This window comes from Podarcis filfolensis (assembly GCF_964270895.1).
Source record: "Podarcis filfolensis genome assembly, chromosome: 1".
Lineage (NCBI taxonomy): Eukaryota > Metazoa > Chordata > Lepidosauria > Squamata > Lacertidae > Podarcis > Podarcis filfolensis.
This window is the reverse complement of record NC_139604.1, coordinates 112,254,744-112,281,641: the sequence shown is the minus strand read 5'-3', so window position 1 is coordinate 112,281,641 and position 26,898 is coordinate 112,254,744. Positions and strand designations below refer to the sequence as shown.

At 43.5% G+C, this 26,898-nt stretch overlaps 1 protein-coding gene across 8 annotated transcripts in view; it reads left to right on the top strand.

Annotated features, from left to right (window-relative positions):
* Positions 1-26,665, top strand: part of PTPN21 (protein tyrosine phosphatase non-receptor type 21) — a 46,965-nt gene extending 20,300 nt beyond the window's left edge. The window contains exons 5-20 of one of the 8 annotated variants that reach the window (XM_083610911.1): positions 2,577-2,644; positions 3,839-3,909; positions 4,635-4,722; positions 5,920-6,008; positions 6,334-6,421; positions 6,875-6,954; positions 9,007-9,108; positions 10,849-10,909; positions 14,195-14,285; positions 15,410-16,875; positions 18,785-18,922; positions 19,839-20,060; positions 21,816-21,944; positions 23,806-24,040; positions 25,044-25,204; positions 26,152-26,665. In XM_083610911.1, the coding sequence (XP_083467037.1) occupies positions 2,577-2,644; positions 3,839-3,909; positions 4,635-4,722; positions 5,920-6,008; positions 6,334-6,421; positions 6,875-6,954; positions 9,007-9,108; positions 10,849-10,909; positions 14,195-14,285; positions 15,410-16,875; positions 18,785-18,922; positions 19,839-20,060; positions 21,816-21,944; positions 23,806-24,040; positions 25,044-25,204; positions 26,152-26,280 (3,218 nt within the window). In that variant the 3' untranslated portion in view covers positions 26,281-26,665. Of the gene's footprint in view, positions 1-2,576; positions 2,645-3,838; positions 3,910-4,634; positions 4,723-5,919; positions 6,009-6,333; positions 6,422-6,874; positions 6,955-9,006; positions 9,109-10,848; positions 10,910-14,194; positions 14,286-15,409; positions 16,876-18,781; positions 18,923-19,838; positions 20,061-21,815; positions 21,945-23,805; positions 24,041-25,043; positions 25,205-26,151 lie in introns of all 8 variants that reach the window. The other 7 variants (XM_083610913.1, XM_083610912.1, XM_083610910.1 and 4 more) reach the window with 7 other exon arrangements.
* Positions 26,666-26,898: the final 233 nt, after the last annotated feature.

The following is a 26,898-nucleotide window of genomic DNA, read 5'->3' as shown; positions in this document are numbered from 1 at the left end:
TGGACCACTTTAAAACCATTAGAGCCGCAATGCCTTTTGACAGTTGCAGGATAACTGCTTGAATATAGGAAATGTGCTTTGCAGAAACTGAAGTTAAAACCAGGCTGCCCAGAACTATAAGGGTGTTTCAAAAGGTAATAGCAAAATGACTACCCAGACTGTTGAAATTGGCTGTCATTTTCTGAAATGCCTTTGAATGATGCATTCATTCTCCCTTGGTATGTATATCCAGCATGCTGAAGGGAAGTAGGCTTTAATACCTAGGAATTATGATTTTGTTCCTTTCCTACAATCTTCATATTTTCCTCCTTGCCATTTTCAGTGGCGTTACCTACCTGTAAAGCCCATCTCTACTACTTTACACAGAAAATAGCAGTGAAATTGCAGCAGAATCTGAGCAGAAACTATGCAGTGCAAATTTGTGCCGTCTCTCCCCACTCCCACCCCCGCCATCTTATTGGATTTTTCCTTTCCCCACTTCTGTCTTAATGTTTTCCACTCTCACTTTTATCACTCATCCTCGGTTCCATTGCCCATCCTAGGTTACTGCAGAATGTTAGGTCCCAGGAAGGACAAGAAGTCACATTCTTTCTGTGTTCCCAAGTACTCTAACTGTCCCTATTTGCCAGGAGCCTTCCCTTTCCTTGGTTACCTGTCCCAAGTAAATTACAGTTGTTATTATTATGTTCCCATTTTGCCCTTTTAGTGATGCCCTTTGAAATGGCGGTGGCATGTGAGCTGCTGGACTTGTCCTGGTATGCCCCACGGAGGACCTTAAGGTCCCCAAATGAAAACATTTTAGAGGTCCCAAGTCGCAAGGTGGTTAGGTTGGTCGCAACTAAGGCCAGGGCCTTTTCAGTACTGGCCCTGGCTTGGTGGAACACTCTGTCACAAGAGACTAGGGCCCTGCGGGACTTGACATCTTTCTGCAGGGCCTGCAAGACCGAGCTGTTCCGCCTGGCCTTTGGTTTGGATTCAGTCTTACCCTTACGTTTCCCTACCCTTATGGTTTTGATCTATGGGCTACTTTTAAAATGAGGCTGCATTTTAAATTGCATTTTAACCTGTATTTTAAATTGGCCCCCCCCCCCCCGTTATGTTTTTACTGTAATTTTATTGTTGTTAGCTGCCTTGAGCCCGGTTCTGGCCGGGAAGGGCGGGGTATAAAGAAAATTTATTATTATTATTATTATTATTATTATTATTATTATTATTATTAATTTTATTATTTTCAAGGTTTCTCCTCCTGGTTCTTCAGCAGTCAAATCTCTTGAGCAGGGTGCAGATTCTTCTGCCATCTCTAGCTTCCCCTCTGTTTTCCCTTCTCTTGCCCTCTTCTGCTTACAGCTGCCAAAATAAAGAGGGTGAAATAAGCAGGGGCTTATTTCCTTGCTCGCTATCACTGTTGGCTTTCTCATTTAGTTAGTTAATTGAATTCAAGGATGGCTTCCCAGGACAAAACACCCCAAATGGATTGAAACAAAAATTAAAATGTTGGAATAGATTGCATAAACATATTAAGAACGTAGAGTAAAAAGCAAACAAAAAAACCACCAACCAATAATTGGCGCAGCTCAAATGCCTAGGAAAACAAAAGCTTATTTTCCTGGTGCCAAAATGAAAGTTGGTGCCAAGCGGGCCTCTCTGGGGAGACCATTCCATAGATAAGGAGCTACTACAGAAAAGACCCATTCTCTTAAAGAGATCAGATGAGCAGGCAATGGCAGCAGGGAGCAGCAGAAGCCAGGCTAGAAGGCTCAAGGCATCAGTAATAGGTCCCTCTGCTGAAGGATGGGTCTTTGCCTGACAATGCACAACATGACATTTTACAACCCGCAGAGGCACACTTTGAGCTGCGGCAGCATAATATCGGACATTTGTGTGTTTAAAAACATATCGCTAGCCCAAAGAACAAACATAACGTCTTGGCTTTTAAAACCAGTGGAGGATGGCCCTAAATGAAACCAGCACAGCACAAGAGTGAGTTGCAGCCTTCAGCAATTCATGATGCTCACAGACAGCAGTTTTTAATTTGTGTAGAGAGGTGTTGCAAGTGTGGCCTTATTTTCATCTGCGAAATGCGGGAGGCAGTACCACTCTTGGTTTTAACTTAGCACTTTGGTGTAGCTGCTATATGCCAGAGAAGAAAACAACCACAAGAATGAGGTGGATGCCTGGCAGGGAAAACGAAGAGAGTGCTCTAAGCCTCTGGTCTATTTTCCTTTGCTGCCTCCGTTTACTTGCTATGAATGGTGATCTCGTGTGCTGGAAAAGACTTGCCAAGAACGTTATTTGCCAGTGAGATCAAACTGATGACTTGAAATAGCTTGTTTATGCAACATTCTTTAATTTCTTTTCTTTAGCCTCATCTGGCTCTTTAATAATGACTGTTCAACAAATTATTACTTGTTTAATTGCTCTTGTACAATTTAGGCAGTCTTGGCTTTGCACAATTTTATTTTGAGATGAAAAACCAAAGGGCACCAACCACTATGCTGTATCTGTTATGAGACTTTTGTGAAATAGTGAACTTCCCTATGCACTTAATTCCTGCCTGTTTTCTCTTAATTCCTCAGCTGATTTTGGAGATTATGACCAATATGAATCGCAGGAATTTCTACAGAGATTTGCCTTGTTTCCTGTGGTAAGAATAGCTCATTTCTTCCCCCCTTCTCTCTCCAATTCCAGTTTTGGAAATTACGGGGGGAAAACAAACTGATGTAGAATTATCAGAAGTGAACACATCCTGCCTGGTGGTAATCTTTTTATTTTGTCTTTTAAACCAACAGATGTGTGTTAGTCTTTACTTTATTGTAATTCACTTTAGAGGATTGCCTAAGAAGCTTTATAAATATAAATAGTTTTTTAAAAAAATCATTCTTCAAAGGTTGGTACCATTCATTACTAAATTCCCTCCCCCCCTTTTCAAAAGGGTCATTTGGATATCCTTCCTGTTCTGAAAACTTGTTTAACGTTAATGCAGTCATACCTTGGGTTACAGACGCTTCAGGTTGCGTTTTTTCAGGTTACGGACCGCTGAAACCCGGAAGTGTGGAATGGGTTACTTTTGGGTTTCGGTTGCACATGCGCAAAAGCACCGAATCGCAACCCGTGCATGCGCAGGCGCGGGTTGCGAACGCTGTGGGTTGCAAATGTGCATCCCACACGGATCACATTCGCAACCTGAGCGTCCACTGTATCATAATAAAAAAACCCTGCTTATTAGATGGATTTCCCCTAAATTGATTTCTGAACTTTGAATTTTATGGTTATTCATGTTTTTATAGTGTATTTTATGCTGCTTTTACAATTAAGTGTTTTAAATTTGTTGTTAGCCGTCCTGAGCCCGGTTTTTGAACCGGGAAGGGCAGGGTATAAATAAAAATTTATTAATTATTATTATTACTGGTTGTTCGTAGAATCAACCCATCAGTAAACAAATATTCCAAGGACTAAACACCCTCACCCAAGTGGCTCCCAATGGGGGGAAACCCCTTTGGTGGTGAGCCCACGGCCCAAGGCAGTGTTTCTTAAGGAGGTACTGATGAAGGCAGGCACAGGTGCCTGCAATCAAGAACTGCTGAGTCAAGCCTGACTCGGTCCTCTAGGAAGCCAAGCTCTCTTACAGAGCTAAACTGCTCTGCAAGCCTACCAGAAGTTGAGATAGCAGGCAGTAGATGTTAAAGTGCACTACTTGCTCTCTTCCTGGGTAGATGGCCCAGGCTTCTCCCTCTACTGCTGCCTGGGGTATATGAATGTTCGCCAGCCCTTCATTAAGTTTGGAGGGTTGTGAATTTACATGCGAGGAAGGCTCATGGTTTCTGTTCTGTCGCTTAAGGGTTGGTTGCAAGATGAAAAGATCCTGGAAGAAGCAACCCAGAAGGTGGCCTTACTCCATCAGAAGTACAGGTAACGGTTCTGAAATTGTGCTGCTGTTTCAGGTCTGAATATTGCTAGATGAGCTTGCTCACATATGTTCTAGTGCAGATGTAGCCCTGGCTCTGTGCCTAACTAACACCAATTTAAGCTAAACATGATTTCCAGTTTTCAGAAAGTTGCTTCAAAGAGGGTTAATAGAAACCCCGGTTTGCTTTAACCCATGTTGTTGTCAGCATGTTATTAGAATGAGAGGGAGAAATTTGCTCAGATATTGGGCACATATTCCTTGAGTGTGGGTTTGTTGTTGCTAACCACATTTTTCAGAGATCCAGTATTATGTCTGCACTGGCTCCAAACCAAAAGGCTGCAGCAAACCTTTTGAGTGCCAGAAACCTGATCATTGGAGATACATGAAGCAAGGGAAACTGTAAAAGGCTTAGAATTATTTTTTATATCCTGGAAATAATTCTTAAATGCACTGATATTTCATGATAGGGCAGTAAAATACTTCTGTCAATAAATACCTAAAATAAATAATTCCACAGGTGCTTAAGGAAGTTAAACAGTGGTCATTTTAACCCTCAGTGTAGTTGCTTTTTGCAATTTTTTTCTGCACCAAGTGCAGATATTGCACCAAGTGTATTTCTGTTGGGGAACGTACAGAAAAACTGGACTCTTGGTATGATAAAAGAAGCAGTCTAACCTGCCTCAAGAAGCTAGACTTAGCAAATTGAATTTCTTTTTTGTTTCTGAAGGGGCCTCACTCCACCTGATGCAGAAATGTTATATATGCAAGAAGTTGAGAGGATGGAAGGATATGGTGAAGAGAGTTATCCTGCAAAGGTAAAGCTAAGTTTCTCCTGTGGATTTGTTGACTGTTTGTGCCATGACTTCACAAAGGCACGACTATACTAAAAAAAACACTCTCTTTGCATTTTTTAAAAAAGGCATATTAAGTTGACTCAGGCCTAAGTCACTTTGGCTTGTTACTTACAGTTCTGAGATATCAGAATATTTTTGCTGAAATGTCAACAGATTGCTGAGATGTCAAACTTGGATTGCTCAGGTCTCTGTTCAGCATGCAGAATTTCTGAACTTAAAACATTCCAGATTTTCCCTTTAAAATAAATTAGGCAAACAGGAACATTGTTTGATTCTTTTATCATGTATTTTATATTGTATTTTTTGTAGAAAGGCAGGGTTGTTAAAACACAATCAGTTTTTTTTATTGTTTTCACATAAATCCACAAAAAAGGCAACTATCCATATCCATCAACACAATAAGAAAAAAGTAATATACCATATACTGTACACAAAGTCATAATATACCAAATAATAAACCATATACCAAACACGAACCCATAGTATATCAAATAATAAACACAAAGCCATAAATTTAAAAAGGTCTTCTTGCTTTAGACCAAACTTCCTGTCCACTCCTTACTTCAATTACTCATCAATTTCTCATCACTAACTTGCTGCCGAAACGTAGCAGATTATTAACAGAATTTAAATAAATTTTTATCTATCTTAGGTCTCACATCATACTAAAAACTACTGCTGAAATTACTCAAATGCTGTGACAGAGTTTAAACTGCAACAGTTTTTCAAATATATTTTGAAGACTACCCATTTTGAGATAAATACTTGTTTTGGTTTGTTCTTTATTCTTTCAGACATATTATCTAGTTCCGCATATTCAACTAACTTTTGAATCCATACTAGCCTTGAAAGAACTTTATCAATCTTCCAGTTTGCTGCAATAAGAATTCTTGATGCGACCGTGGCATATAAAAAGATCTCTCTTACATTTTTGGGAATATCTGAGTCTGTAATTCCCAGAAAAAAGGCTTCTGGTTTTTTTTATTAAAGGAGATATTTAGCATTTCAATTTTTAATACATCTAATGAGCTTACTTTGCATTGTTGGTGCAAATTCAGAGCACAAACATGGGAGCAGGGTGCTGTGGGCAGGGTATGACGAATGAAGCTTTTTTCGCAAGGAAAAAGGTGCAAGTGATATGCAATTTCTGTATTTCAGGACAGCCAAGGAAGTGACATATTCATCGGAGCTTGTCTTGATGGAATCTTTGTGAAACACAAAAATGGCCGGCCTCCCGTCATCTTTAGGTGAGCTCATTTCCTGCAACGGTGATTCTTTTAAGAGTCTTTGTCCCTTAACCTTTAGGTGCCCTGTCATGTGGTCAGTTCATACCTTGTGATTCCCTGTGTTGCAGATGCATGTGTGCATGCAAGCAAGCGTCGAACCAACCAAATCATAAGACCTCCTGAAGCAGAAACTTTTCAAAGTAGCTAAGAATTTTTGCAACTATGTGGGAAATGGCATGGCGAATTCAGATCCCCTCTTATACACATGCAGTTAAAGCAGAGTGCTTTGTGAGGTTTCTCTCTGTCTGTCTCTCTTACACTCTCTTCTTTCCTTACCCCTGCCTAGGTGGCATGACATTGCTAACATGTCCCACAACAAGTCCTTTTTTGCATTAGAATTGGCAAATAAAGAAGAGACTATCCAGTTCCAAACTGTAAGTGAGTGAGATTTTATTTATATGCATTTTAAATAAAATGTATGGCATGAGAAAGAAGGCATAAATCATCTGTTGGCTTTTAGATATCAGACCTTTGTAGACCCAAACTGTGGTCTTTTAAATGTGTTTGTGGGAGGGGGGAGGGCTTGCTGGTGTTTCTCATTGTTGTTGTTTGTTTTATGTATTTTGAGTTTTCTTATTGTATTTTTATGTTGTGAATAGCCCAGTGATCTTCAGATGAAGGGCTGTATATAAATTTAATTAAGAACAACAACAATGGCTGAGTGGGATTCTGTTCCTTTCCACTGTCTTTGATGTTTATGCAGCAAGACGATAGGCCAAAGCTGGCCCTTAATTTGGTCCTGAGAATCCTCTTAGTAGGGAAGTGATTTGAAAGAGATGCATCTAGCCACTCGTTTTGTCTTACATACGATCTCTTTTGTTTAACAGGAAGACATGGAAACGGCAAAATATGTGTGGAGGATGTGTGTGGCCAGGCACAAATTTTATAGACTAAATAAATGTAGCCTGTAAGTATAATAATCCTTTAGTGAATCTCTCTCCACATTAATTTATATCCTGTACTTTACTACTTGAACACCTTAACCAAATAGCTTTGTTTCTGAGTGCAGACTCTTGAGACTGGAACTTATTTTTCAGCGTTCAAACAGGAGCCTTATCTGAGGCCACAGAAGTCTTATTCTTGGTGCTGAGTCTAAGAATAATGTATTGCAGTGGTTTTCAACCAGTGCGCCATGGCACCCTGGGGTGCCTTGAATGATGGCCAGGGGTGCCACGGGCAACACTGGCCTCTGTCCCTCTTTCCTTCCCTCCTTCTCATGCCCTCTTGCATCTCTGCCTCTCAAAGGCTTGCACAGCTGTTTATTGCAGCAGCCCTGGCTATAAGCTCTGCAAGTGAATGGTACCTCTGTGAGGCACCTCTCTTTGGGGTGGGGTGGAGGCCAAGCAGCTCAGAGACCAGGGATGGCAGCAGCTGCCTGGAGGCCTCCCAAAGATTGGGGAAAGAAGAGGAGGCTAAGGGAACAGGCTGCAAAGGAGGGTGTTAAAAAATGGGTGAGAGGCTGCTAGCTCTGCAGACAAGGGGTGATATAACTGGGCTCCTGAACCCCACAGGGGTGCTGCAGAAGAAATGTAGTTGGTCAAGTGAGCCGTGGACTTGAAAAGGTTGAAAAGCTCTGATGTATTGGATCCAAAGTACCTTGGGTTAAGGGTGCTTAAAGAATTCTGTTTTTGTGAATTCCAGAGCAAACTGACTTCACACCACCTGGTGTGGATCAGAATGTAATTATCCTTCAAGTTTCACAGTCCTCCTACTGTATAATAAGAAAGTCCAGTGCTAAAAGATGGGTTTTGTGCAGGGGTGGTTAGCCAACAGCCCTCCACACATTTTTGGACTCCCAACTCCCATCAGACTAGACAACGACATTAGGAGGGCCACAGCTTCCTCACCCCCAGCGTAGTAGCAGACCAGCTCCCAGTGGACAGAGGTGCATGTTACAGGATTACCAAGATGACTCACAAAGGCTTGGTTCTCTTACTGGAAGTATAACAAGGTGCAAAAGTATTCCATTTATATGTCACATGCTCCCATGAACCTGTTCCTATGAGGACTTTTGCCAGAGAACGTCTGTGTTGTGGGAATGGTGCAGAGAGAATGACATGGCATTTGGAAGAACTACCGTACAATTGATTGCCCGAAGAGGGATGGAGGAAGAGGCCAGAAATCTAAAATGGTGTCATTTGGGAAGCGGTTCAGTGCTATGTCTGTTAGGAAGCAATGCTTGTTACAGTGCGGTGATGTTAGAGGTCACTGTCTGCCCCTCATATCCGCCATGATTTAAACAAGCCACTTTGTTAAAGCTCTACCAGGAACAGTTTCAAGAAATTACTCTTAATTTTCATTATCATTTTACCAGAACACTTTTATAGAAATATGGGAATTTTTGTTGAAGGGTGGTCTAAAAATATAATAATGAATAGTTTATTTTATTACTGTGAACACAATCCGTTTATTATTGCTTTGCAATATTATGGTGTAATAAATGTCAAATGTCGACAACACTAACTCAAGTCCCTTAAAAAAAACCACGCATAGCCAAATAAATCTATCTCATCCCTTCTATTGGGTTTCAAATACAATGAGATTTGAGGTGGGGAAACTGATGCAGGTGAGCATCGTTTTGTCTGTCCTTGTTTCTTTAAGATACACAACTAGCATTTTTTCTTCTAGCTGTGTGGACTAGGAACTTATTTGCTGTAAAAGAGGAACAGAGATTCTTTGACTCCTAACTCATGCCTGTTGTCCAAAAACACATGACCTCAGAAACCACATGTTTTCCATCCCTGTCGTAGACTAATCAAATCATTTTCCTATAGACTCTGCTTTATTTTTTCAATTTGTGATTATAGGAGGGACTGGGTGATCATGACCATAGAAGCACCCTTGAGAAACCCACCTGACAATCTCTTGAAATGTCTCCTCCATTGATAACAAGCATCCTTTTTGTTATAAATGTGTTGTTTCATTGTCTACATTTTGTCTGCATGTACCTTGTCTTTAGAGACTCCCCAGATTCTCCGCCTGAGGAAGGCTCTCAGAAATCTTTCCTCATTCTTTCCTTTCCACGCTTTCCAATCCTTTCTCGTCCTTCTCTGCTCAAAGGGTGAGCCAGTAAACATTCTTCCTTTTGTGTTCTTTGCATGTGATGTATTTGTACTGCTCCCCTGTTAGCTCCCATGGCACCAACACAATGCAGTTGTGCATTGCTCAACTCTCGGAGGCAGCGTATCTCTGAATATCATTGCTGGGCATCAGATGTTGCGGGGGAGCAATTGAGTTCTGCTTTTGGGCTTCCCATGGGCATGTGATTGGCCACTGCGAGAACAGGACCCTGGACATGAGCAGACTGCGAGGGTGGGGTGAAAGAATTGCTTTGGGTTCAGGCCAAGCATATCTAAGGTTGGCATGGGCAAGGCTTTTGTTCAGCCGTAACTCAGTTCTGGCACCTCTCAGGTGGGCACCATTGCCATTACAAGAGAACAAGGGAGGCGTTCATGTTGAGATCCGGCACCTCTTTTTCTAGAAAAATAGCACTGGGCATGGGCTTGTGCTGTTACAAACTGACCATGCTGGATGGTACAGAAACATTAATGAAACTGCATGATCCCCAAATTCACCGTAAGTTAGTGCACCATAGGACCAATTTATGCAAGAAGTGGGGTATGCCTTTTGCAAGGTTCTGCACAGGTCACAACCTGATTTATTCCCATTGTCACAGGAGTGATTAGACCAGGAGTGCTCTGCATTGCGGCCACCAAAAGTACCCATTATGTGTTCTTTTTGGCCAGTAGCTCCATTTGGTAAGGAACACAGCCGGGACTTCCTGCAACAACTGAGGCAGGAAGTGCCCTGAGACCTGATGGATCAGTTGTGTCTTCCTTTTAGATGTGGTGGTCTTGCCTGTGATTCTCTTCCCTGTCTCTTGCAGTGGCAGATGGGCTCAGAGCAGATGGGGGAAACAAATTAGATTGGGAGGATCTGGAGGGGGTACAGAAGGAAAGAACTCAAATGGATTGAAAAGGGCAGGCAGGCATGCTCAAGCCAGCAGTAGATAACTTACGGTCCTTGATATGTTGCTGAGCTACAAGCCCCATCTCTGTTGACTGCTGGCCTTGCTGTTTGCAAGAGGTGAGGCTACAAAATTCCCGGTTGTAGTCTCTGCCATATTTCAGGAGGGCAACAGGAGTGTGTCCTACAAGCCAGGCAGGGCTTATTATTGGACATGGGTGTGCCTCTTCAAACAAGGACAGCTCTCAAACAACTCCACTGTTAGCAGCATGCTTGAGCCACTCAGAGATAAACTGAGTAGTAAATTGAGCAGCCTGGTTTATTAATAAAGACAAAGAACCAGATGTGTTTAAGGTTTACTTGGGAATTCACTAACTATGAACAAAAATATCCTTGCGGCAAAACCTAGCCATGCAATTATGAATACAGCTACAGTATGGGCAGGACTGCTTGAGGAATGCTAGATCGCCAAGCAAAATGCTACTGTCTCCTTCGAGCAGATTTCTGGAAATCTGAGTTGTCCTCCCTTTGAACTCCTGGTGTTAATGCAATACATGCAAGATGAGCATTAATGCCACTGTTTCCTGATGGAGAAAGGATGTTAAAGTCACAACATTTTCTTTGATTTGTCTTTCTTGGTGGCCTCTCTCTTACAATGGAGTAGCAAGCACTTCAAACTTTTTCTCCCCAAGACTATAAGCCTAAACACACTTAACTGGGGGGGGGGATCCCTTTGAGCACAGTGAGACTTACTTTTGAGTATGCAAACATAGGACCACACTGTCAATGACATTACTTCAAAATCTGTTTTTAAGTGTGTAACTTTGCTTTGTAGACAAGCTCAGGCGGTGACCGTGAATCCAGTTAGAAGAAGGTCCTCCTCCAGGATGTCTCTGGTAAGGTCTTCAGCTCCCAGCTCTTCCTTATTCTTTGAGGTTTCCTTTAAAAGGTTATTAATTAAGGTGGAAAGGTTTCTCATTGGTTGAAGGGCTGTTGATAGGAGAAAGTAGAAAAAGCTGTTGTTGTTGTTGTTTAGTCGTTTAGTCGTGTCCGACTCTTCGTGACCCCATGGACCAGAGCACGCCAGGCACTTCTGTCTTCCACTGCCTCCCGCAGGTTAGTCAGACTCATGTTTGTAGCTTCGAAGACACTATCCAACCATCTCGTCCTCTGTCGTCCCCTTCTCCTTGTGCCCTCCATCTTTCCCAACATCAGGGTCTTTTCCAGGGAGTCTTCTCTTCTCATGAGGTGGCCAAAGTATTGGAGCCTCAGCTTCACGATCTGTCCTTCCAGTGAGCACTCAGGGCTGATTTCCTTAAGAATGGATAGGTTTGATCTTCTTGCAGTCCACGGGACTCTCAAGAGTCTCCTCCAGCACCATAATTCAGAAGCATCAATTCTTCGACGATCAGCCTTCTTTATGGTCCAGCTCTCACTTCCATACATCACTACTGGGAAAACCATAGCTTTTACTATACGGACCTTTGTTGGCAAGGTGATGTCTCTACTTTTTAAGATGCTGTCTAGGTTGGTCATTGCTTTCCTCCCAAGAAGCAGACGTCTCTTAATTTCGTGGCTGCTGTCACCATCTGCAGTGATCATGGAACCCAAGAAAGTAAAATCTCTCACTGCCTCCATTTCTTCTCCTTCTATTTGCCAGGAGGTGATGGGACCAGTGGCCATGATCTTCGTTTTTTGATGTTGAGCTTCAGACCATATTTTGCGCTCTCCTCTTTTACCCTCAATAAAAGGTTCTTTAATTCCTCCTCACTTTCTGCCATCTAGGTTGTGTCATCTGCATATCTGAGGTTGTTGATATTTCTTCCAGCAATCTTAATTCCGGCTAGGGATTCATCCAGCCCAGCCTTTCGCATGATGAATTCTGCATATAAGTTAAATAACCAGGGAGACAATATACAGCCTTGTCGTACTCCTTTCCCAATTTTGAACCAATCAGTTGTTCCATATCCAGTTCTAACTGTAGCTTCTTGTCCCACATAGAGATTTCTCAGGAGACAGGTGAGGTGATCAGGCACTCCCATTACTTTAAGAACTTGCCATATTTCCTTCGTGGTGGATGGGTCACTGACTCCTATGTGATAGAAGGCCTATGGATTTGAAATAAGCACTTAATAGAAAATCTGGTATAGTCATGAATATTTGAATAGCCCATCAAAATTTGAAGTCAGGAATAAAAAAATCTGAGCACTTTACCTTCTACTCTCATACAAAACCCTTCAAGTGTTTAATGGCATTGCAAAGCCATAAGAGAGGCCTCCATTACCACCACCTGCTGGCTTTAGCAGTTTCTGCACCTCAGTTAAACTCACTTGTATCTGCCAAAACCTTCCACAAAGTCTTTAACCTCAGACCCCAAAGACAATTTTTGTTCTGTAGCACAGCCCTCAAAGACAAAATTGCAATGCCCAACTCATTATGTTTATGGACAGGGTCAAACAATCCCATATTCTACGACCGACCAGCTGTTTCCTCTGCCTCACGAAACTTTACACAGATCAGTGTTAATCCTCATGAATTTGAAGAGATTACTCTGAACAGCAGGTCCTGCAAAAGCCTAAACAGACTGGCTTGTTTCATTTACATTTACATTTGCAGCTTGAAATACCTGAAAATAGTCTAGTCAGGGACTGCCTCTGCCATCACTCTTCAGTTTCCACTTAACCCAACTTTTTTGCTTCCAGGGAATGGCAATAAAGCCCCAGTGTGGTGTAGTGGTTAAGAGCGGTAGACTCATAATCTGGTGAACCAGGTTCGATTCCCCGCTCCTCCACATGCAGCTGCTGGGTGACCTTGGGCTAGTCACACTTCTCTGAAGTCTCTCAGCCCCACTCACCTCACAGAGTGTTTGTTGTGGGGGAGGAAGGGAAAGGAGAATGTTAACCACTTTGAGACTCTTTCAGGCAGTGATAAAGCAGGATATCAAATCCAAACTCTTCTTCTTTAGCTCTCAGGGCTTCCTTAGAATCCAACAGACACCCCCATTACTGCTATCATGAATTCAAGAGCCATATTTCATTCACCAAATTGCATCCCATGCCTCTGTTCTGATTCTGAATGACCAATGACTCTGACAACGAATCAGTTCGGATTATTCTGTGAATATTCCTGCTTTTAGGCTAATCCCTTTAATTTTTTAAAAGAATATCTAAACGTCTTCCCTAGCTGTTTTTTGCTGGGAGGAAGCTGTCCACACTCATGTCCTCATATCACACTGTGACACAGCAGCTAGCGTAGTAGGTTCTTCCTACTAGTTTTGCTATACTGTATTGACTCTATTGGATAATCCAGGTTTTGCACAACTGGAGTGAGTAATTTCTTCATAATAGCCTTGAGTTGGCTGTTACATGCTTACTGGTTTAACATAGATACTGCTGACTGGATGATTGGCAGGTGCTCTTGGCTGTGCCCTGTCAAATTGAAGAGATGCATTTTAGCTACCTAAGGTAGTGTTTGCCTGATTCAGCAGTTTTCTTGCAGACACAGGAATTCCAATAGGTGTGGTCTTCCCCAACCCCATCCCATCCCACAACTGTGGACATCCTATTAGTTTCTAGTAAACTAGGGTTGTCATACGTCCAGAATTTCCAGGACATAGCTGAGATTTGGCCGTTGGAAACAGCATCCAGTCGGAAATTGCTTTAATGTCTGGGGAAATCCTGATGTATGGCGACCCATGTCAGAAGTGTAGATTTTGGCAAATTTCCTTTTAAAAAAGCTCAAATTCCTTTTAAAAAAAAACAGATTTTGCAAAAAACCAAAAACAAAACCTCAACGATTTGGCTGAAAAAACAAAAACAAAACCTCAACGATTTGGCCAAAAACTTATTATTTTTTTTACAGATTTTGCTTTCACTTTGTGAAATATGACAACCCTAAATAAGTTATCCAGTTAGAATGAACCTTCCTTTTTATGTACAGCTCTCTTCCGCCAGCGAGATGTGTGAGGCAGCATGTGCTTGCAAATAACACTACATGCATCCTGGAGTGCTTTAAGTTATAATAAAAATAGTTTTAATAGTAATTTTCTTATTTGTACCCCACCCATCTGACTGGGCTGCCCCAGCCACTCTGGGCAACTTCCAACAGGTATTAAAAATATATATAATCATAATTTTGTGTAGATCTCCACTTAGTTCTATAATATCTTTTTTTTTTTTTAGCAGCCCAAACCGCAGCCTTATATGATGGCTCCACCACCACCTCAGTTGCACTACAATGGACCCTATGCAGACCAGTATACATCTTCCCAAGGTAAAGGTTTAAGGTGCTTGGGAAACTTCAATATTTTACTCTGCCAGTAAAGGAGTTTGAGGAAAATTACATTATTGAATTGGAAGTGGTAGAGAAGAGAGTGGGAGGTCATTATACTGTTATTAATGTTATTATTAATGTTATCAATGCATTCAGTGCCTGGATGGGAGAATGTGACCTGATTTGCATGTAACACCAAGCCGGGGTTTATTAACAATGGATTATTGAACCGTGATTTGTTTGATTGTTTGATTGAACAATGCCCAATGGTTTAACTGTGATTGTTAATTGCTAGCACACCACAATGTGTAGTCATGTTTTTTGACTTATAAACCTTGGTTTGTTTTATCTATGCTTTGACATAGCACGTGGACCTGTCATGAGTATGTCGTCTTATGCCAGGTTAGCCTACTTGTTCATTTAGACCAGAGTTTCCCCAAGCTGGGTCTTTCCAGCTGTTGTTGGACTACAACTCACATCATCCGTAGCCAGCAGGACCAGTGATCAGGTATGATGGGATTTATAGCTGGAGATCCAAGTTTGAGAAACACTGATCTAGATTAACACTGCCTATCTTGATTGGCAGTAGGATCTCAGGCTAAGGTATGACCCATCACTTGCTAACTGCTCCTTAAAACTGGAGGTACTGGAAATTGATGCTGGGTAGTACTGCAAGACTGGGGACTTACTGGGCTCTTCCATTAGCTACGTTCCCTCCCCACAGTTGAAAGCAGTAATGCTTCTGAATACCAGTTTCTAGAAACCACAGGACAGGAGAGTGCTCTTGCGCTCATGTCCTGCTTGTAGGCTTCTCCTATTGCACCCAGTGTGAGAAAAGGATACTGGATTTATATAGGCCACTGCCTGATCCATCAGGCTGTTGTTATGTTTAGGCTGTTCTATGCAGTGGATTGAAATTAGATATTCAGCCCATTTTAGCTGTTGACCATGAAGTTGTTGGATTAATTTGCTGATACAGAGAGAGGCACGATTCCATTACTGATCTAAAAGCACACAATGCACATGGAGGAGAGGGGAGGTTGACACTTCGTTAACAACTATTACATGCCTGTTTTGAAGCTTCTGCGGGTGGCTATAAATGGGCCCTAACTTGTGTATTTCAGATAACCTCTATGGGAATAACCAGAACGGCTATTACTGCCACTCTCAGACCAGCCTGGACAGGGCGCCGCATGACTACAATGGCAGAATCCGCAACGGCAGCGTCTACAGCGCTCACAGCACAAACTCGTTGAATAACCCACAACACTACATGCAGCCGTCGCCCATGTCCTCCAACCCGAGCATCACCGGCAGCGACGTCCTCCGGTCTGATTACGTCCCGTCACACCGTCACAGTGCCCTCATACCGCCTTCGTATCGGCCTACCCCGGATTACGAGACGGTGATGAAGCAGCTTAACCGGGGAATGATCCACTCAGACAAGCAGAGCCACTCAATGAGGAACCTTAACATCGGCAACTCCTACGCCTACAGTAGGCCCGACGCCATGGTTTACAGCCAGCCTGAAATCCGAGAACACGCCAATTTTACCTCCCCTCATTCTGGCCACTACCCGTTCAACCTGAATTACAGTTTCCACAGCCAGTCGCCCTACCCCTATCCTGCCGAAAGGCGCCTGGTGGTTGGAGCGGTGAGCGTCCCTGAACTGACGAACGTTCAGTTACAGGCCCAGGAGTACCCTGCGCCAAACATCATGAAGACTCAAGTGTATCGCCCCCCTCCTCCTTACCCTCACCCGAGACCCGCCAACAGCACACCGGACCTTTCTCGGCACCTCTACATCAGCAGCAGCAATCCGGATCTCATTACCCGGCGGGTCCATCACTCGGTCCAGACGTTTCAGGAAGACAGCCTACCCGTCGCACATTCCCTCCAGGAAGTGAGCGAGCCCTTGACATCGGCCCGGCACGCTCAGCTGCAGAAGAGGAACAGTATTGAGATAGCTGGCTTGGCCCACAACTTTGAGGCCATGAGGATTAAAGAGAGGACTATGTCAGCATCAGCCGCGGATGTGGCCCCTCCAAAGGTTATACTTGCCAGCTCGCAGCCCACTGTCTTCTTGGAGAGGATGAAACAAGAGGAAAACGAGCAAGAGGAAAACGTGAGCTATGGGCATAAGAAGTCTCTTTCAGATGCCACTATGCTGATTCACAGCAGCGAGGAAGAGGAAGAATTTGAAGACGAACACAAGGCCAATGCAACCCTCTCTCCCTTTGTCAATGGGAAGCCCCAGCTTCCTTCTGTCATGGGATGCTATCCTTCTGAGTCCTTACTGAACTACCCCTACAGCTCCGTCACTTCACATCCGGGCCCTTTGCACATACACGAACCCAAGTTGCATATTACTGAGACCGAGAAGAGAGTAAAAGATGCGAGTCCTGCCCACATCGTGGCTGACACTCAGGTTCAGAGAAGAGGCGACGGACTGCTGACTCCGTCTGTGTCAGAGTCTGACTTAACAATGTCTGCAAGGTACAGGGTGCGGAAGGATTCTGTAAAGAAGAGGCCTGTGTCTGAATTGCTTTCCGGGAAGAAGAACATAGTGGAAGGGCTTCCTCCTTTAGGGGTGAGTTTCTCTAGTCTAGGATGTTCCTCTTTCGTCTTTCTAGACGCTTGTTCACACATTACATGGAACACAGGCAAGCAATCTCTTGTTGCTGTTTAGTCGTTTAGTCGTGTCCGACTCTTTGTGACCCCATGGACCAGAGCACGCCAGGCAATCTCTACACATGTACAAATGTTTGTGTGGAAGCATGTACACTTGTCGATTTGTGCAGGCCAACTGACTGTATACAGTATATGCATGCATGTAATGTGAGCTTTACATATGAATATGCTATCACGTGTTAATATGGTTAATAGCTCCCAAACAAGCTAGGATATTAAGTCCGCTTCAAACAATAACTTTGTGTCTTGACGTGTTTGGAAGCCAATAACCTCTGCAATTTCTACTTCATATTAAAGATCACCTGCCAACATACATGCCCAGCTGGCATAATCCTAAGGAGTCTCACCATTTTGCTTGTTTGCTAGGCTTTGAAAGGCTGAATACTCTGGGTTGGGAAATGTTACTTGCCTGCCAATAAAAAACGTTCAAATTTCTGGCAGCTAAATGTTGAAAGGTATTTGACAGGTTGTATTTAGGGCTGTGTGTATTCCACAGAAGTGCAGGAAATCTGCAGAATGTGATATTGGCTGCAAGGCAACAATGCTTTGAATACACCTTTTTTTCTCAGAAACAGGATCAGTTCTGCAAAACAGTAAAAATTGCTGTGTCTACTGTGCAAAATGAGAGTAGGAAATCTGCTTCTTCTGTAGCAGAATGTTTGTTTGTCCCATGCATACCTTTGTATATGAAGTCGGGGGGCAGTGAAGAGAGTGTTTTTGTAAAGTGCTTTGACAGGCTATTGTTACTAATTTACAATCAAGTGATATATAAATTTTATGAAATAAGCAAACCAGGTGTTCCTTCACACTTTGCTCTTAATTTCCATTTGTCTAGTTCAGGAGTGGGGAACCTGTGCCGCTAGAGATGGTTTGTTGCACTCCAACTCCCATCAGCCACAGGGATGATTAGAGTTGTAGTTCATCAACATCTGGAAGGCCACAGGTTCCACATTCCTGCTCTGTGCTAACTGATTCCAGTTGTGCACAATTAGGCTGTCCAAACCTCATTTTAAGCCAATGTGGTGCAGTACAGTGGTACCTTGGTTTACAACCATAATCCGTTCCGGAGGTCTGTTTATAAACCAAAACAGGTTGTAACCCAAGGCGCGCTTTCGCCAATGGGACCTCCAAAAAAAATTTGTTCGTAATGCAAAAAAAATGGGTTGTAATCCAAAAAAGGTTGCAAAGCGGGACACACACTTCCGGGTTTGACGTGTTTGTAATCCAAAACGTATGCAAACCAAGACGTATGTAAACCAGGGTACTACTGTAGTTAGAATACTGATGTTGGGGGAGGAAGACCTAGGTCCACGGTTTGGGCCAGTCACACATACTAGCCTCGGCTGTAAAAACCTCCCAGGGTTGTTTTTGTGAGTATAAATGAAAGCAGCAGGCACACATCTGCTCACCCTGAGCTGGGAAAGAAGGGCAAGAAGAAAATAATAAAAGTCACTGGGACCTATGCAACTTGGGTGCACGATTTTGCTGTCCTGCACTAATTTTTGGACTGTAGCCTGTGGCTGTTCATGAAAGTCCATTGTCTGCAACGATCCTTTCTCCTTAAGGTCTGTTTATCCTTCCTATGAAGTTTCGAAAACTTGAGGAATGAAGACAGACCAGGTGGAAAGAATGTTGCTTTGCTACTGCAGTCTCTGCAGGGTTCTGTTGGCTAGAGGAGGCAAGGGCTGGCGGTTCTTCCCTTTCTGAGATGAGCCCCCTCCCCTCCGCACTCCGCCACCCACCCTAGCAATTTCATTTGAGCCAGGTTTCTGCTGCAGCACATTGTCAGGTTGCCTTGTTTCCAGCAGGTCATGAAAAAGAACAGAGCTGAAGCCAAAAAAATGGGACCTTTGAAGTTAGCTGCTCTAAATGGACTGACGTTATCTCGGCTGCCGCTGCCAGACGAAGGGAAGGAGGAACCTGCCAGAGCAACAAACGATGAACGGGTTGGTTTGATGTTTTCTTTGAGCTGTATGTTAAAAAGGTTTCATATTCAGTTCCCATAGTTGCAGAATCTTGGTTACCGCCAAGCAAAAGTTTTATCCAAGTAAAGGCATCAGGATTTGGTTTTATTTCTGCACCAAGTTTGGAATAAAAGTGTCAGGTGCTTTTTATTGCCACTAGTTTTGTACATCTTCTTGGTCCAGCTCTGTGGTTTTGAGATATTGTATTCCGCAGATGTGTAGAGAATGGCCATGGGGGTCCTTATAAAGCAGAAACCTTAAGTTGCGTTTTTGTTTTGGATTTTAGTATTCATGAGCTGGATGGCTGTTTTAAACAGATTTTATGCATGTATATAGTTTTAAATCTATTACAGTGGTACCTCAGGTTAAGTACCCTCAGGTTAAGTACTTAATTCGTTCCGGAGGTCCGTACTTAACCTGAAACTGTTCTTAACCTGAAGCACCACTTTAGCTAATGGGGCCTCCAGCTGCTGCTGCGCCGCCGGAGCACGATTTCTGTTCTCATCCTGAAGCAAAGTTCTTAACCTGAAGCACTATTTCTGGGTTAGCGGAGTCTGTAACCTGAAGCGTATGTAACCTGAGGTACCACTGTAATGTTTATCTGCTTTTTAATATTCTTTTTCTATGTTCTTTGTGGTCCTTGTTTTTATCTGTAAGTTGCCTTGAGTCCTGTCAAGAAAAAAGGCGAGATATAAACAACAATAATAGTTTTATTACAACCACCAGCTTTTTAATCAATTCTTTTGTGTGTGTGTGTGTGGTTTTAAAAATTCTATAAGCCTACTTGAGAGCACACCATATAAAGGCAACTTAAAAGTTGGGGGTGTTAAAAAAAAAAAGCACGCACACAGAGGCAGACATCTGTTGAAAAACAATAAAACGTGTTCTTTCTTTCTAGTGTAAAGGTCTGGAACAAGGGTTGGAGCAAGGGATGGTGTTTACAGAATATGAGCGGATCCAGAAGAAAAGGCTTCTGGATGGGGACTGTTCAATTGCCCGCCTTCCAGAAAACGCAGAAAGGAACAGGTTTCAGGATGTGCTTCCGTATGACGACACCCGAGTAGAGCTGGTCCCTACTAAAGAAAACAATACGGGTTATATCAATGCATCCCACATTAAGGTGAGCTGAGAAGTAATGGGAATGTTTTCCAGAATGATTTCTTTCACCTATCTGTGATCTTTCTTGTGCAACGCTTTTTAAAAATTAAAAGTCAAAGCATGCCACAGGCTTGTTTAACTGGATGGCGTTAGGGATGGTGCAAAGGAGCAGGAGCACTGGAGAATGTTACTTTTCTTAGTGGACAAAAGGAACTGATAAAACATCTGCTGTACATCCCACATGCCACTTGCCATCATTTATTTTCTGTAAGGCTAGGCAGAAAAAAGAGCCTACATTCTTTGCATTTTCTGATCCTTTTGACTTATCCTACCTCAGAGCGTATCTATCAAAAAGTAGGTTTTAGCTTAGAGCCTTTTGCTTATTCTCAGTAGGGATTATCTTGGAAGTTGATCTTTTCAGAATCTCTGTCTTTGAACTAACTCAGTGCAGGCCCATATTATGAATTTATCACGGCCCTGGGCCCTACCATAAAGCAGACTGAGGCAGCTGCCTCAGGAAGCTGATTTGAGGTATCCTGAAAGGGCAACAGGTTTTAGTTATCTGATTTACTATTTTTCTATTTTTCACTGGCAGAGAAGGGCAATTGTGGATTATTATTTTTTGTCTTGGGTGCCAGAAACAAAACCTAGGCCGCCCTTGCATACAATTCTCTTTGACTTGGGGGCACCTTTTGCTGTTTTGCCTCAGGCAGCAAAATGTCTTGAGCTGGCCCTGCTTATCAGTCAACCTTCCTTCACTCTGAAGTGATCTGAGGCGTATTATGATACTGCCTGAGGGTTACGGCTCTGCCAAGTGTATTTTGAGCTTTCTAGTTGCCGTGAAGGTGACAACAGTCAAGGAAGAGGCCCTTACCCATGTTCTGTTCTCATCATTATGATATGGGGTGGTATGAATTGTCTATTTTTGGAATTAAATCTGAAGAGAGGAAATAATATGGCAGGAACAAAAGGTATACAGGTTGATCTGTGCTGGCTGACTTCCACCTCTCCGTTTTTAAATCAGAGGGCGATATCTAATGTTTACCATGCTCTGACAAATCCAGTGAAATTAATAGCTTAAGTTACTTAGGTCTGTTGATTTTGATGGGTCTGCTCTGAGTATGGTGAACATTGGGTATTTCCCAAAACCATAGAATTGTAGAGTTGAAGGGAGCTCAAGGGTCATCGAGTCCAACCCCCTGCAATGCAGGAATCTCAGCAAAAACATCCATGACAGATGGCTGTCCAACCTCTGCTTAAAAGCCTCCAAGGAAGGAGAGTCCACCACCTCCTGAGGGAGGCCATTCCACTGTCAGAAAGTTCTTCCTAGTGTTTAGTCAGAATCTCCTTTCTTATAACTTGGAAGATAATGATTTGAGTTCTACCCCCGGAGCAGGAGAAAACAAGCTTGCTCCATCTTCTATTATTATTATTATTATTATTATTATTATTATTATTATTATTACTTGTTTTGTTTTATTTTATTTTATTTTATTTTATTTTATTTTATTTTATTGAATTGAATTGAATTGAATTTATATTCCTCCCTATACCGAAAGGTCTCAGAGTGGTTCACAGAATATGGCTGTTCCATGTGACGCCCCTTGAGATATGTGAAGATGGCTATCCTATCTCCTCTCAGTCTCCACGTTCCCAGGCTAAACATACCCAGCTCCTTCAACCGTTCCCCATAAGGCCTGGTTTCCAGACCTGTTGCTGCTGTTTCCTTTCAAGTCTTACAATCCCCTGCATCATTTTTTCCATTTCTTTTTCTTAGGTCTGCGTTGGGGGCATGGAGTGGGATTATATTGCTACCCAAGGTCCTTTGCAGAACACATGCCAAGATTTCTGGCAGATGGTGTGGGAGCAAGGGGTTGCCATTATAGCCATGGTGACTGCAGAAGAGGTGGGTACTTGTGACATTTCTGGGGAGGGAATAAGCTTGGAAACTGCTGTCTTCATGGCCCTGACTCTGAACGACCTTCCTCTGTGCAAGAGCATAATAAACATGAAGCGACTTGGTTATGTATGAATGTACTGTTGGAAACTGGCCCCCTCGGGAAAGGCTGGCTCCTCTTCCCAGGCACTCGGGGCCTGTTGCCAATGATCTACCCTGGCTGGTTTCCAGACAGACCAGGGAGGTCTTGAATAAGTGACACCTCCCTCCAGAGAGGTGCACACTCCCTTCCCCCTTTCTCTCAGCAAGAGAAAGAAAACAGTCTGAAAAAGTAATCTATTTCATTCTACTTTCATTCCTGGACTGTACACTGTACAAAGCATGACTTCTCTCTCAGAAACCTCCGAGCAACTGACTAACTCCTCCTGTACAGGAACAACAGGAAGGTTTCATGTTACACTGAGAACACAACTCTGAGAACATCTTGGAACTTCCTGTCCCACGCTCAGACCCATCATGTGATGTAAACATCGAACTGCTTGTTCGCAGCTGCTGAGTACTCATATTACAACATGTACCAACCAAAGGAACATGGGAGGCTAACTTATACCAAGGCGGACCAATGGTCCAACTTCCTCAGTATTGTCCACACTGACCACAGTTCTCCAGAGTTTCCCCCCAGTTAAGAACATAAGAAGAGCCTGCTGGATCAGGCCAATGGCCCATCTAGTTGAGCATCCTGTTCTCACAGTGGCCTCCCAGATGCCTGTGGGAAACCTGCAAGAGGGATTTGAGCCTTAGAGCACACTACCCTCCTGTGGTTTCCAGAAACTGGTACTCAGAAACATGGCAGAGCACAGCCATCATGGCCAATAGCCACTGATAGTCTTAGCTGTACCTGGGGAAGCCAGGGTTTGAAGCTGGGCCATTCTCCATGCAGAGCAGACCCTCTGCCTCTGAGGTATGGCCCTTTCCTTCCAGTCTAATTTTGACTGACCAGGTCTGACAGGGCAGTGTAGAAGGGCCCATGTAGTTTAGTGGCTAGTGGGGAAATCAAGCTTCAGATCTTCATTCCCTGGGCGACTTTGGGATATGCCCCTCTTTAACAGCCCCAACATACCGTATTAGCCTGAATATAAGCTGCACCTTTAAAATTTAAGGCGGGGGGAGACAATACCAGAATATAAGCCGTTCCCTTAAAATTGGGTTACAGGCTGAAAATCGCTGCGGTTGGTAGAATTGTAACTCCAAACCAATTTAAGCCTTTGATCTTGCAAACCCACAAGTGTTACCATGCAATTGCTAAAATCGCAAATTGCTATTCAATTGCTACAATTCCGCAGGCACTCAAGCTGCAAATCGGCAATACAGTGGTACCTTGGGATGCGAATGGGATCTGTTCCGGAGCCTCGTTCGCATCCTGAATAGAACGTAAGACACGTCTGCGCATGTGTGGGTCGCGTTTCGCCGCTTCCGCACATGCACATGACGTCATTTTGACTGTCTGCGCGAGCGGTGCAACCTGAAAATAGTTATCCTGAAGCATATTTATCCTGAGGTATGACTGTAAAACATTTTTTTGTTCCACTTTACCGTATGTCTGTTTCAGCAGTGATATCGTAAAAGCAATTTTTTTGTAAGGTCGTGAATACAAGCCGCACTTTTTACGGTCAGAATTTGGAAAGAAAGTGTGGCTTATATTCAGGCCAATACGGTACCTCACAGGATCGTTGTGAGGTTGGAATGAAGGGGGAGGAAGAGGCAGGATCTAAATTTTGAAAATAATAAACCACAAGTCCTTTTTGAAACAACAATGTTTCTGTGGACGGGCACATGGGAGCTTTCTGTTGACGAAGCTTAATGTTTCCAGGAGGGATGCCGAGAGAAAAGCTTCCGATACTGGCCGCGGCTTGGCTCGAGGCACAACACGGTGACGTACGGGAGATTCAAGATCACCACCCGATTCCGAACGGACTCTGGCTGTTACGCCACGACAGGCCTGAAGATCAAGCACCTCCTCACGGGGCAAGAGAGAACAGTTTGGCACCTTCAGTACACAGACTGGCCAGAGCACGGCTGCCCAGAGGACATAAAAGGGTTTCTTTGTAAGTGTTTCCGAGGGGTTTTCTTGTCTCTGGTTGTGGTAAATGAATCCTTTCTTGGGAACTAGGTGTCAAGAGATGCTATGGAAATGTCTTTTGTGGCTAGAAGTACCCCGCTCCCATCAGCCAAGTAAAGAATTTGTGCTGTTTTTGCTTTGCCCACTTTTGCTCAAGTTTTGGTGTGATCTGGGCATGGTCTTGAAAAGCACATAATAAGGCAAGCGTCCTGAAAGGGCCAAATGCTGGCCAGGGCACAACCTGGGAATGCTCTTGTGTTCTGCCATGAGTTCTTTTGAAGAAGGGAGGGATAGAAATAATTTTTTTGGGGTGGCAGCAGAGCAGATGCCACTCCATGGGGAGAACAAACCAGAGTCATAACCTCACAAACAAACCAGAGCCAGTATGTAGTGGTTAAGAGCAGGGGATTTATCATCTGGTGAACTGGGTTCGATTCCCCGCTCCTCCACATGCAGCTGCTGGGTGACCTTGGGCCAGTCACACTTCTCTGAAGTCTCTCAGCCTCACTCACCTCACAGAGTGTTTGTTGTGGGGGAGGAAGGAAAAGGAGATTGTTAGCCGCTTTGAGACTCCTTAGGGTAGTGATAAAGCAGGATATCAAATTCAAAATCATCTTCTTCTCACCATGGAGAAAGCCCTTCTGTGAGCTTCCTGACTACAAATCCTCACGGGGACTGGAAGTAAGGCCTCCCCACACTCTCCTGATCTTAAGGATTAATTGAGTTGGTTGGTATTGGAGTTGAGATGCTCCCGCAGATACTTGGGCCTTGAGCCATTTGGGGCTTTATAATCCATTAGCAGCATGTGGAGTTGGGTCTGGTAGCTTATAAGCATCTCTGAGGAATGGCATTGCATTCTGAGTGGACGTGTCTCATTTGCCCTGTCTGCTACCCTGACTTACTTGGCTGCCACTTTCTGTACTTGGTTGTGTTGCTGCCTAGTTTAAATAATTTCTCTCTTCTTTCTTCTTTTCTGTTGGATCTGACAGCATACTTGGAAGAGATACAGTCAGTCCGGCGCCATACAAACAGCACTGCGGACCCCACAGCCCCCAACCCTCCCCTACTGGTGCACTGCAGTGCTGGCGTTGGGAGAACTGGCGTGGTCATCTTGTCGGAGATCATGATTGCCTGCTTGGAGCACAATGAGGTTATTTCCTGGCCTTTTAAAACTCTGGCGCGTGTGTTGGGGAGTTTGTTGGGGTGGCTCCACACTCTGGCACGTGTGTTGGGGAGTTTGATTGAGGGGGTCCACAGAGCAGGGGTGGGGGTAGCCAATTCCCCTCCCATGTGGTGATGTCAAGGAACAGCACTAGGGGCTGCTGGTGAACCCTTAAAGCTGCTGTAGTGTTGGTAGTTGCCACAAGATGTCATATTTATACACACAATTTTTTCCTGTTCATCATCCCTGTTCTGCCACGAAGTAACAAAGCCTACCAATTGCTTCACCAAATTTTGCATTCTTGGAGATGGGAGCTTTAACAGAGCGTGATCTGGCAGGGATCAAAGACAAGGAGCATTAATGAAACTCATCCCAGTTCTAGCAATCTGGGAATGACTAACTTTATGCCCAAGGTTTCAAAGCATACTTTTCACCACCTTCTATTATTTACAGTCTATGTACACAATATGCATAAGTGCTTGCACAACGAAACTCATTGAAACTGAATTCTTCTGAGAATATTATTTAATTAAATTTGTATACCGCCCTTCACCTGTAGATCTCAGGGCAGTTCATAGCATTGAAGGACGGTTTCCTGTCCTCTCCTCTCCACCTGTGACACCTCCCTCCCCCCAAAAAAATCCTGGGTTGAGGGGAATGCCGGTAGGAAGAAGAGATGAGAAGCATCTCTTTAACATGTCTTAGGGTACCACTCTATGGGCAATTCCCTGTCATACCATTCCCCTCTGGCCCTCCAGAAAGGCATTTTGGAGCGTACAGCAAGGGCAAGAAGGGGACATGAATCTTTCCTTCCATTCACTTCCTTAGGTTAACTGATCCCCATGCTAAAGTCTGTAAATGTGCCTGTCTGTCTGGGGCAGAAACCTATAGACTTGCAGGCATGATGATTCTCCATTCTGATCTTTCTTTTGCAGCCACTGGACATCCCAAGAATGCTGGATATGTTAAGACAGCAAAGGATGATGATGGTGCAGACCTTGTGCCAATACACGTTTGTCTACGGAGTCCTCATCCAATTCCTTAAGAGTTCGAGGCTTATATAAACCTTCCTTACTCCGCTTCCTAAGTCTCGCTGTTTGCAAGAGTTTACAAAAGCAGCTTTGCCTTCCGCCGGGGCAACCTTTCTGGCTTGGTTTGAAGATGCTGAGTGCAAGTCCAGTGACTTCGCTGGTTTCTGCAGAGCAAGACTTTGGGGTGGATGGATTTTCTTCTTCGTGTGCAGTTGGAACAAGAAAGGAATGAGTGTGTGTGTGTGTGTGTGTGTGTGTGTGTGTGTTTAAATAATGTACTGATATGCAGTGCTTTTTGTGTACTTCTGACACTGTGTGACTGTAGGCAAAATAAGTGTGGATCCTACCAAGACATCACCATTTTGAAAACCAAGGATGGATGATTTGTAATTCTTTTTTTTAAAGCCCGCTTTTAGAATGAAGAGAGGAAAAACCCTGAAACTATATTCATGTATATGTTTAGATACATCATGTGGGAAATACATGTGTCCTGCAAATTGAGAGCAGTTAAGCTATGCATACTCAGAATAGACCCATTGAAATCAGTCTATTATTTATGTGAGTTTTAAGACGCTCATGAAATGTACAGATTTCATATTGGAACCAGCATTTGCAAGAAGATGGCACTTAAAGCAGTTACTTTTTTGTACT